This window comes from Mauremys reevesii, linkage group 8, assembly GCF_016161935.1.
Source record: "Mauremys reevesii isolate NIE-2019 linkage group 8, ASM1616193v1, whole genome shotgun sequence".
Lineage (NCBI taxonomy): Eukaryota > Metazoa > Chordata > Testudines > Geoemydidae > Mauremys > Mauremys reevesii.
Window position 1 is genome coordinate 104,382,777 of NC_052630.1, and position 12,197 is coordinate 104,394,973.

Below are 12,197 nucleotides of genomic sequence, written 5' to 3' on the forward strand. Positions count from 1 at the left end.
ATTCTCACCTCTGAGCCTCTCCAGAGGCCACGTGTTTCAAAGGCTGGAGAGATTCCCGCTCCTTTGGCTGTGTTCCGGGGATGAGGAGGCGTCTGGGCCGGCCACGCGGTGCAGTGACGCTGGCGCTGTGGAATCACGACGGCAAGGCGCAGGGATCTACGAGGCCCTCTCCTGGTGGGGGCAAGTGTTTATCGAGACTCGCTGGAAGCCATTCTTCCCCGCTGGAGCTCAGCATTGAACCAGCCCAACTCCTCCCCCCCAACCCAGTTACCAGCTCCACGGTGATTCTCTCTCTGCCTGCACAACTAGCCATCCTCCACTCCCTGCCACTTGTAAAACCCCCCCCCACACACACACACACACCCAGCATGGGCAGACACAACTCCCCATCGAGAAGCCCCCATGAGAAATACACTAGGTCAGCTGGCTCCCAAAATGGCCCACAGGGAGCATGGCATGGGGATGGAGTGTCCCGTCCTGCTTTCCTCCCTCTCACATTCTAAGGAGGTAATCAAAGGCTGCCTCCTTTCCAAGAATAAAAACTCAATTAGAAAGCAATTAGTTTGACCGGCTCGTTAAGCCACTTCAAAGGGGAGCCGTCGTCTCCCCCCTCTCCGCAGCCTGAGAGTTCCAGAAATTCCAGGGCAGAAATAATCTTTTTGTTTGTTTCATGACGCAAGGAGGAGGCCAAAGCCGGGAACAGAGGTGAAAGCAACTGGTGCTTTCACGGGCTTTAAAGCTCTTTTTCTCAGGAGGGAGTTAATTTTTACATTTGCCTTTAAAGCATCCCCCAGAATCAGATCAGGGTGCGATTCCCAGCAGGCGCAGACATGCTCACGCTAGCTATCATGAGCTAGCATGCGTATGCGTTATCTGCGTGAGCTCAGAATCCCGCTCCAAGTGTGGATGAAGCCTAAAATTGACCATCCAAAATCAAGACACGTTTCAGACTCTTGGCCTGGAGCTGTGAGACGAGGGAAGGGAAGTTTCATCTTCCCTTGGACTTTCTATTAGGAAGAGATTAAGGGGATAAAGCAAATTGCATGGAAAATCGCACTGCTTGTGACCAACGGGCCCAAACACTGGTTAGTATCCAGCAGGGATCAGTGCTGCGCCGGCTGGGAGAGCAACGAGATGGTCAATCAGGCTTTTTCCATCTATGATTGCGGTTCTTGGACGTGCAAACCTATGGTCAGATTCAATACAGTTGCTGCTGCCAGGCCTCTGTAGGGCAGTCTGTGGACTGGTGCAGGGTCCTGGCAAGCTGGTATTCCCTACTGGAGAAGGTATGGGGAGTTTCTATCTGGGTGAGTGACCTGCCAGGAGATCCAAGAACGTTATGCGAGGTAGTGTTGGTGATTCATGAAGCAGTGTTGGGACGCTGAAGAAATGCTTGAACATGGGGCTAGAGAGAGTCCCCTGTGCTACTGCAAAATGGTTCTCCAGATGTTTGGTTCTTCAAACAACTGGTGCTCCACAGACCATGTTTTGAGAGTCGCTGGGAACAGGGGATCCTGTGCATGCTGGGGCTTTGGGAGCCTTTGGGGGCTTGCTCACGGGGGTTCACGCAAACCCTCCTTTTCCCCTGCATTTCTGGTGTGTGTGACATTGTAAAACCCTCTGGTGGGTGCATGTTGCGCTGATCCACAGAAGATATGAGTTGTTCCAGTTCCTACCTACAGAGCTTTCTATCTCAAGCCCTTGCTTTTGGATGTGGAGGTCCCCAGTTCAATGCTTCATGTGTGGGCCAAGAAGGCAGCCATCACAGTTGCACCTCCTCCTCCTCCTCCCTCAGTTTTGCTCCGAGTCTAGTTTTGCTCTCAGTCCGAGATCCAACCCAACCCAAATAAAACTCAGCCAAAGCCGCCGGGTTTAGCCTCTTTTCGAGGTGGGGCCTCTGCAAATGCATTGAATTTCCCCCTGAACCCATGAATGCACTTGCCACTCTCAGAACTATAAGCCAGGTTTGCCAAAAGATCTGTGAAGGTTGCCGGAGCCTAGAGCTTGTAACAAAACTCCAACCCAGGTGAGTTTTTTGCCTGGCTTTGGATTTTGGTCTGAAAGTTTGAAAATGTTTGACTTAGAACCCGCCAGGCAGGATGTCAGGGATTAGATGTTTTTAAAGGAGTTGAGATCCTTAAACTCTACCTGGCCAGCGCCCAGAGATGGGCGGCAGGACCCTTGGTGTGATCTGTCAGCCAGAGATAACATTTTAAGAGTGAAATGTCCGTTCCTCCTTTCTGCCCAGGTATGAACCCAAGTTCTGGAGTGTTTGACCCCACGACCTTGTGGTCACCATGTAGTCACATCGACATGCAATGGATCTTTCATGTTACTAGCAAACTTGCTGGGCCAAATGTGTCTTTGGTTCAGTTTCAGTGGCACTCCCCCAGCCATGCATTGGCCTCATCCAGCCTGCATGCAAAAGAAAATCCCTTTACCCATCAGTCGAAAGAGCCGTCTTCAGCGTGGATGTCTGTTTGCCCACAGCAATTGCTCATTACTAGTGCTCATGCAGCCATGTGATTGCACAAATTGGAAACAAGCAAGAGGAAAGGCAAGCTGGACCGTACCCCTGTGACACTGCAACATTCCTGCGGACAGTCGGGCCCGTCTCTGCAAACCAGGCGGGGGCAGAGGCTCAATTTTTTTTTTCTTTGCAACATCTTAAAATGCTGAAGATTTGGGGGGTTTTCATCCCTTGCAAAAGGACTGCTGGAAAAGAGAGGCCCCTGCCCTCCATGGAGCCAACTTCTCGGAGGCTTTGATTAAGAGGAAAGAAACCATCACTCGTGTGCAATGTGACTCTTCCGCTCCCTCCCCGGGGGAACCCGACCGTGACATGTAGTGCTGGCCTGGGAGTGCTAGAGACCGAACTCCTCCATTTACCCACAGCATGAAGCCGTCCCAAAGCACAGGTTGGGGAGATTCGATTACTAGCGCCTCGGTATTTGCAGTAGGGTTGTGCTCGGACAGCCTGGCGCTAGGCGCTGTACATACACAGAGCTAGACATGCTCCATGCCCGGGAGAGCTTGCAATCAGAGAAGGAAATGAAGGTGCCGGAGAGGCAGAGCACAGGGGTCGGGTGGAGGGAGAAGTGAAAGAAGGGCTATGGGCCGGGACTGAAATTAACCTAGCTGTAAGCCCTGCCCCTGTGTGACTAGCCATGCTCCGAGGTCCCTGGAGCTTCTCTTGAAGTCCGTGACCACGTCCCTGGGCCGCAGCTGCAGCACCTCCAGCGTCAGGGCATCGAGCCAGCGTTCGGAGCCCGCTGCCCTTCCTCCAAACCCCCAGGCCTGGGGCACAAAGCCGTGGGGAGCTGGCTGAGCCTCACAGCAGCTGCCTCGTGCAGCACCGAACCCCCCAGTGCCTGAGTCTTGTTCTGGAAACTGGGTTGTAAACTAGAGGTCCCTGCCCCAGGAGGGATTAAAGCTTAATCCCGGGGGAGGAGGGCAGGTGCCCCGGAGGTCAGGAAGGTTTGGCAGCTCTGCTTCCCTGGTAGCGCAGTCACCAGCAAGTGGGGCTTCTGCTTCCTTCCTCAAGATGAAGCTGGCTGCCTCCCTGGGCGCTGCACGCCCTGACCTATGAAATCATAACTCGCGAGGCAGGGGAGCTCCTGCCAACACTGGGAAGGGGCAGAGAAGTGGGGAGGGGAAGCCTGTCCTGGCTCCGCGATGCGCACCGGAAGCAGCCAGCAGGTCCGGCTCCTAGGCGGGAGGGGCAGGAAGCTCCGTGCGCTGCTCTCGTCCGCAGGCACCGCCATTGGCGCTCGGGGCGGGGGCAGCACATGGAGCCTTGTGGACACCCCCCCGCCTAGGAGCCAGACCTGCTGGCACTTTCGGGGCACAGCGTGGAGCCAGGACACGTAGGGACTAGCCTGCCTTAGCACCGCCAACCAGACCTTTACCAGCCCAGCTGGCGATGCTGACCAGAGCCACCAGGGTCCCTTTTCGACCGGGCGTTCCTGTTGAAAACCAGACACCTGGCAATCCTAGGGAGCGGGTCCACATTGGGAACCTAACCCTCTCCCCCATCCACGCCCCGGCGGTCAGCACTGGAGTTCTGCGAACCACGAGTCCGGCCGTAATGCTGACAGGCCGAGCCAGACTTTGAGACTCAGCAGGGTTCAGCCCGGTCCTGGCCCCGGCTTGGCCTGCCAGACACATACACCCTCACTGAAATGTGGGCTCAGGTTTGAGTCTGGATTTCACAACTCTCTAAAGGCCAGAGGCATCTGGGCTAATCACAAAGGCACGGAGACCCCAACGCTGCCCACTGCATCTGGCTGTTTTCCATGGGCTTGGAAGAGTCCAGCCAGCGCCAATACGTGAAAACCTAGCAGAGCTTTGCAGGGGAGATGGATCTGGGCTGAGTGAGGCCAACTGGTGCAGTAGCTCCTTGGGGGCGGGGGGAGCAAAGGCCCATCTGGTGGAGGAATCCCCTCCGGAGACCCCCGGCGCCTTGCAGGTGTTGTAGCTATTTAAAGGCGTTGGGAGGAAGGGCGGCTGGCTCATTAGTCTGTCGTTATTAATGGCTGTTTATTTTCGGCTCGTCGGATGTTTCCTTTCCTAGCCGGCGCTTGTGGCAGCAGGAGCGATGGGCAGGGGAGCAGTAGGGGCTGTGTCCGCAGCCCGCCGTGCCTTGCCCTTCCATCAGGGTGCAACCTTGTCCCCTCTCTATCTGTGTTTCTTTAGTCCAACCCCATCGGCATCTGCTTGGCCAGTGACTGCCCAGCCCACTGGGGCATGTGCTCCAGGTCCTTTCCATGCCCCATCCTCAGAGGAAAGGAGGTTGTCACGGCCCCAGCTAGGGAGCTGCAGCAGCTCCTGCTTTTCGCTCAGGAGGTCCCTGGCTCGTATCTGTTGATCTTCATTGGAGAGGAAGGGGATTGTGCTTAGCTAGGCTGCAGAATAGAGCTTGAGGGTTAGGGTGACCAGATGTCCTGATTTTGTAGAGTATCAGAGGGGTAGCCGTGTTAGTCTGGTTCTGTAGAAGCAGCAAAGAATCCTGTGGCACCTTATAGACTAACAGACGTTTTGCAGCATGAGCTTTCGTGGGTGATGCAAAACGTCTGTTAGTCTATAAGGTGCCACAGGATTCTTTGCTGCTTGATTTTGTAGAGACAGTCCTGATATTTGGGGCTTTGTCTTATATAGGTGCCAATTACCCCCCACCCCCGTCCCGATTTTTCACCCTTGCTCTCTGGTCACCCTGTTCAGGGTTCTCCCACTGCTGTGCTCTTCGGCACTCACAACAGCAGCAAGCATGGCTTCGACCCGCTACCACTTGAGCTATGGAAGAATCTCCTTCCTTTCCAAGTGTTATGGGGCCTATGACACATGGGGGAGCAGTTTTGATTGCGTCCAGCAGAGGGCGGAGACGCACGTCCCCACCTGACAGCAAATTAATATCCGAGTGCTTCGTTTGCATGTCGGCAAGACTGATTTACGCTCTGCGGACAGAAGGGAGAGAGAAGGCGTAGCAAAGACACAGGCAGGTTCTGATATTTTTAACAATGCAGGTTCAATGTCTTATCCCTGGCTCTCCCAGTCTCTGCGTAGCAGGGTTTGAGCTGGAGCTGCAGGCTGGGGTGAGCCGTTGGGTTTATGGAGTTGCATTTTCATATGGTCTCTTTCAGGGCAGGGGTAGGGGTTGGCGGTTTGTGAAATACAGCTGGGAAAGTCGTCTCTGCCAGCGCGCGGCCTCCCAGGGTTGATCTGGAACAGGGGTCCTGGCAAGGACCTGGCTACGGAGATGTCTAAACCTGTCGTGACACCCTTGGTCTCCTTTCCGAGAAACGCAGAGGTGATGACCCCGTTTTCCCCGTGCCGCCTCTCCAGAGCTGGGCTGCTGGGGAAGCAGCAAGAGGAGCTACAGGCTTTTTTGTTGTTGTTCTTCCCTCTCCTCGTTTTTCGGTTTAATTGTCTCCTAACCCGCCTGCTTTGCCTGGTTTTAATTGTGAACCTCTCTCCTCCAGCGCTGGGTTCTCCCCCACCTTCTCCCAATCGTCTCATTAGCTGGAACCCTCAGTCAAAACTCCCCTCCCAGCAGCCTCGTTAGCTATGCAGAGCCCTGCCCTCTCCGGGTCCCAGCAGCCTTGTTATCCTGCTGCCGCGTGTGCCTCCGAGTCCCACTCGTTAATTATTATTATTAATGATTATTGTTACAAATGGTTAAGAGGCGCCCGTCTTGCTATCGTTCCTGGGCTCACTTTACAAGGATGAGCTGTAACAGCAGACGGTGTGTCCCGGAAAGGGAGCATATATATCTACCCAGCAGCCAGCTGGCTAAGTGGCAATTAATCTAATCTATCTATCTATCTATCTATCTATCTATCTATCATCCTGTAGTTGGCTTATCTCCCTTTTCAGATATCTGTGTCTTTAAGAATAAAACCACCATTCCCTTTGCTTGAAGGAATGTTTGTTTCGATAGACATCAGAGATGGAGAAGACCCATGAGATGCCACCTACTCCAACCTCAGGGACCAGGCCTGGCTGATCCCTGAAGTATACTCTCCCGAGTTTTGTATAGTCTAGTTTACGGTGTCCCGAGAGACGAGCCTTCCACTGCTTTGCTGAATACACGACTGTTGCTGTATTTGCGGCAGGTCAGCCTAGCTGAGAGGCTAATGCTTCATCTACACTTAAAAGTTCTTAGACATAGCGATGGTGCTCAGAATTCACACCCCTGCGCATCATCCTTAAACCGCCCTACTCCCTGGTGTGGACGCGGCTAGCTGGATGGAAAAGTGGTTCCGTCGACTTGCCTACATCTGCAGTGCCGTAGCTGGGGCACTGTGCCGCTGCAGCCCCCACAGTGGAGACGTGGCCTGATGGTAGTGGTGAGATGGGGTCACCGAAGGAGCTGGTTTCTTAGCAAAGGGTTCCGGTTCCCCCAGTCGGGTACGTAGCGTTCCCAGGGGGAGCCTGCCCCCAGGACTGGACTGCGGACTGGAGTGAGGTGATCCGCAGCTCTCTGCTGAGAACTGACATTAGGTGGCCAGACAGCTGATATCAGCCAACCTGCGACCTGTAACCTGCAAACAGTGCCGGGGTGCCTAGGTGTGGAGCTCCTGGGAGGGGGCTTGGCAGCAGCGCTGCCCAGCGTCTCTGCTATGTATTGAACCAGCAAAGGAGGCTGCTGGGCAATTTCTTCGTGCCCAGCCCATCGAGGTGACCCCCGGCTTGCTGCCCTGAGTGGCAGCTCATTGCGCCATGTGTCTGCCATATCCCTGCCCTGACCAGTAATCCTGGGGAGGGCACACAGATTAGGGTGTGGGGGAGACAGTTGCATGAAGCAAATCTTTTCCCTGCGGTTATTGGATTTAGGGGATAGAGCATTGGACTGGGACTCCAGAGTCTACTCCTGGCTGGGCCATTGGCCTGCTGGGTGACCATAAGCAAGATGCATCCCTTCCCCGTGCCTCAGTTTCCCCACCTGTACAACAGGGATAATGATACTGCCCTTCTTTGTAAAGTGCTTGGAGCTCGGCTGGTGGCAAGCGTTCGAGAAGAGCTGGGCATCGCTAGTATTGTTTGGATGAGCGACATCCCACAGGCAGCCCGGGCGTCTCCTTAGTGCCCGTGGAAGAGAAGAGACGCGGTGAGATGAGGCTGAAGGGAGGGGCGTGATGGGATTGATCAGAGAGGTGCCCAAGCTCGGGTTGTGGCCGAGGGTTTGAAGCCACCCCCCAAGCCCAGCATTTGGGGGTGTAAGAGACATATATACAGCACCCAGCACCAAGGGGCTCTGCTCCGGACGGGAGCCTCCAGATGCTACTGGAATCCGCATGAAAATGTAGCAGCCACTCAGAGGCCAGGCACTGGGCTGTGAGATCACACGTCTGCTGTGCGGCTGTGCCCTGGCTGCTATTCCTGGTCGCCCCCACCTGGCCTCTGCTTAATTAGAGCCCTCCAGTGTCCTTGACGCCACCCTTCCTCGGGTCAACAGTCGCTGGCAGCGGGCGCTTTCCTTTCCAAATATAGAGGCTTCGGTTATTAATTTAGCTCCTGCCTTTTTAACTCCCACTCCGGTTCCACATGCGCTGCAAAGCCACACGGGCACGGGCTATCGAGCCAGCTGAGCTCACGTACCCGCCTGGCATCGCCCCGTGCTTCGCCCAGTTCCAATACCCACGGAGAGACGTGTTGGGCAGTGTTGTCTTGTGATTAGACCAGGGGACTGGAAGGCAGGACTCCTGGGTTCTCTCTCTCTTAGGAAACTGAGGCACAGAGAGGCTAAGGGAGTGTGATGGACCAGAGACTTGAGCCCAAGCCTTTCAAGTCCTACACTAGTGCCCTAATCTCTGGCGTGTCTAATCCTAATCAAATTTTTCAAAGTGGCCACTAATTTGGGGTTCCTTGATTTTTTGGGGTGCATGATTTGAGACACCCCAAAGCAGCGACTATGTCTGAGAATGGGACCTCTCCGGGACTGGTCGCACCTTGTCCTGCGTGCTACGCGGTCACTGACGCCGTTCTTTGCGCAGGGCGCAAATGCTGAGACGAGCTGCCAGGCAATGGAGAACCAGGCTGATCTGAATCCCTGACTCTCTTCAAAGCCTATTTCCAGATCTGTCTGTTGTGCCTGGCTGAGGTTGCTGCCTGTCCTAGAATTCAAGTTACTGTCCAGATTTTCAAAGCTCCGACCTGTGTCCTTGGTCAGGGCCCCGTGTTCATTTGGACTTCATGGCTTCGTGCTATGCATATAGCAGCATCACAGTCTGATGACATGTATCGGTGACCTGAAGTGTGATCACCTCTGACTCTTAACCTCCCTTAAAGGAGACCTGCAAAGGAAAAAGAAAGAGCTTTGTGTCTTTTTTGTTGTTGTTGTTGTTTTACTTCTTTCGGATCTATACAGAAAACCTGAAAGGGTTGTTTTTCTGCTGTTATTTTTTTAACCTAAGAAACAGCCGGAATATCAGATCTGTTCTTGCTTGGCTTTGCTGGAGGACTCCTTGGAGCCCCAGGTGAGGATTAAAGCTTCTAATTGAAAAGGAAGAGGCATTTGGATGTTTGTCAAAGACGTCCTTTCTCCAAAGGGTTCGTTAGCTATTGGAATTAAATAGGACTCTATTAGTTTGAAAAGTGGGATGACATTTTTGAGAAAATGTTCATGAAAAATTCATTTTTTTTCCTGTTCAAACTGAATTTTCTCCTGCTGGTAAAAATGTGCCAACATTTTTGTAATGTTTTTCTGTCCTTTTTAGGCCCAAACGTTGAAATTTTCCCACTGGCTGAAGTGTTGATAGAAACCATATAAAAACCCTCGAGTCTGAAACAATCACAGTAGCACAGCCTGCAAAGACATCATTCTCCTCCCGGCGCCAGTCATCCGGAGAGATTCAGCGTAGCCAAAAACAGGAGTTCTAATGCAAGCAGAAAACCAACATATTCTACCACCCCAGACCTTTCTAGCCCGCTTCACGGAGCACAAAGAAGCAAAAATAAAGGGCACTCACCCATTTCCCCCCTCCCCCTTTGCAGGTTACCATAAAAAAATCCTACACTCTGAAACTTTCCCGGTCCCCTTTGGCACCATGATTCCTCGTCGTCCCATGACGTACCCTCTGAGTGACTTACTTGCACCCACACCATTTCCTTATTCTCCTGTCAGGTATAGATCATAGTCAGCCAGGAAACTAAATTGCAAACATGCATACCACATAAATCCTCCCCAAGCCCCACTGACAGAGGCAATTTCACTTTTATAAACTACAGCGCACAAATCCTTCTCTGTATCGGTGTAAGGGCCAATCCCGGGCAAAACCCACTGTGCGTTATTACACCTTGCCTGCTTAAATTCCCCTGCAGCTTCAGTCGCATATGGAATTCTTCATTTCCTGTCCAAAACTGCGGAGTCACTGTTTGCTGTTAAACAGCTGCCATGTTCCACCCTAGAGGCGGCTGCAGTTCAGAGGCAGCTGAAGGGCTTCCTCTATACAGTCTGTAAAGTGCTTTGCAATCATGCAGGTTGAAATAGAATGTATTGCAAGGGGCCAGAATCTGCTCTCTGTTACTCCAGGGAGAATTTAGACTCACTGTGCTGAGGTCAGTGGAGCGGGTCTGGAATGACTAGAAATCAGTGTTTGCCCTGTAGCATTTCGGCCTTTTAATGACACAGTATGCTGCGGGGGAGATGTGCTTCCTATGTCCGAAGGATGGGTCCTTCTGCGCTCGAGCCCCAGTGTGGGACCAAGGAGGAGGACACACAAAGGATTATTTATGCAGGGATCTTAAAATGGCGCAAGACTCAACCCTTTGGCTTAAAGAACTCTCTCGGCAACCTCTGCACAATGATTCTCTATTTCTGGCCTAAATAACCTTCAGCAATAAAAGGGAAGGGAAGAGATACCAAATTTGCAGGGAGCACACGTCACCTTGGCACTGAAATGAGGAACACGGGAGGCAAAGTTGAGGGTGAAGTTACAGTTATTGCAAGCGCACTTTTATAAACACAGCCTGCCCTGTGAAGTGGTCCTTTTGGAAGAGAAGAGCAGCAAGTTTAGACCTCTAGGGGTTACCCCCAGGATCAGCCGCTTGTGGAACCAGTGAGACTTGGTCCTCCGGTGGCCAGAAGGGCTGGGAGCAGGCAGCGGCCAATCAGGGCCCAGCAGGCCAGATAAAAAGAACTGGTTGCTTCTTTCAAAGGCCAGTTCTGGGTGAAGCTGTGATAGGAAAGGATGGGTCTCCCTGTCTTAACACAAGACACCTGCCCTGGTCAGGAGCCTCACACAGACCGTATTTTGGTTGGCTCAACAAAGGACTATTGGCTTATGTTCCAATCTTGAGCACCCAGGTGGCCATTTTGAGTTGTGTCCATGTGGCACAGCCTGGCTCAGGTGAGCTCATGAAATAACCTTACAGGTCTGGGGGTAAACCAGGGAATGGCCACTGGGGATGCCTGCAGCAGCGGTTCCCAGGGTGGCACATAAAGGGTGTGCTACAAAGAATTAGCAACATGCAAAGTAGGCTTAGTTCTGAGGGGCTGGGACCCGAAGCAGCAGCAGGGAAGTTGCAGGGGCATGGGGAGAGGCGGAGCGGTGTGTGTTACAGCTGCTGCGGAGGGGGTTGGGCTGCGTTGAAAGTCTTGCCTAGGGACTCTTGGTAGATAAAACCCAGGCCGTGTCCAAGGGTGGGCACATCACCAGCGCCGCGTGGGCGTTTGGCCAGGCAGCTGTAGAATGCAGTTGCTCTGCCAGGGTGAAATTCACCGCTGGGCAAAGGGGCCCTCACAACGTCTAGAGACCACTCGAGCCCTGAGGGCTGGTGCTGGCAGAGGGGCGACCCTCACCCGCCAAACAGGGCCTCGTTAGTTCGCGTTCACACTGTCTACGCGGGGCAGCGCAGCCCTTGGTTGCACGATGCCGTTCACACCGCTATAGTCTGAACCGTAGGGCCGGGTAGACAAGGCCTGAGTTTGCTAAACCCCTGATCTGTAGCGTGGAGAGAAATGAGGCTGGCCGATGGGAGGAGAAGGGAAATAAATCTCACCTGAGCGGCCTGGGTAACAAACTTTTCCCCAGGCCCCCGGGCTTGGTGCTGGGATGCTCTTCCCTGGGCTAAAAGCTTCCTTCCCTTTTGCTCTCCTCTCCCACAGAAAGCCAGAGCCTGGAAGAGTGCGGCCAGCGGGTGAAGATGGTCCTGGAGTCGCCCACCCTCCCCCAGCAGCACGGCCTCCTCCTGCAGCACCTCACCAGCCATTTCTGCAAACTGGGTCAGAACGGCAGCAAAAGCCACCTCACCCCCAGGGCCCTGGGGGAGCTCTTCGGCGACGTGCTCTTCCGCCCGCCAGCGTCAAGGTGAGCTGGCTTTGAGACGCGCCTGGCGCTTGTTGGAACATATGGACAGCGCCTAGCACCGGGGGTGGGGGCTGTAGTCTCAGCTGGGCTGCGAGGTGCTGTTGTAACCCACTGACGAGTGGGTCTGGCAGAGCCCTTGCTGCGCCGGATCAGCACACGATATGTTGCTGTTACAGCAGGTTCTCAGCCTTTTTCTTTCTGAGGCCCCCCCCCCAGCATACTATAAAAACTCCAGGGCCCAGCAAGATGGGGCCTCGGTGTTGCTGGCTTCAGTCACCGGGGCGGGGGAGGCGGGAGATTCGAGGCTTTAGCTGTGCAGGGCTTAGGGCTTCAGCTGCAGAAGGGTGGGGGAGCTTGGGGCGTTGGACTTCAGCCACCATGCAGGGGAGG

General features: G+C 53.9%; 1 protein-coding gene across 3 annotated transcripts in view; it reads left to right on the forward strand.

Annotated features, from left to right (window-relative positions):
- Positions 1-12,197, forward strand: part of LOC120370714 (phosphatidylinositol 3-kinase regulatory subunit gamma) — a 393,090-nt gene that overhangs the window by 206,571 nt on the left and 174,322 nt on the right. For 2 of the 3 annotated variants that reach the window (XM_039485801.1, XM_039485802.1), the window contains exon 7: positions 11,606-11,807. In XM_039485801.1, coding sequence (XP_039341735.1) covers positions 11,606-11,807 — 202 coding nt within the window. Of the gene's footprint in view, positions 1-10,677; positions 10,848-11,605; positions 11,808-12,197 lie in introns of those variants that run through there. The other variant, XM_039485803.1, reaches the window with a different exon arrangement.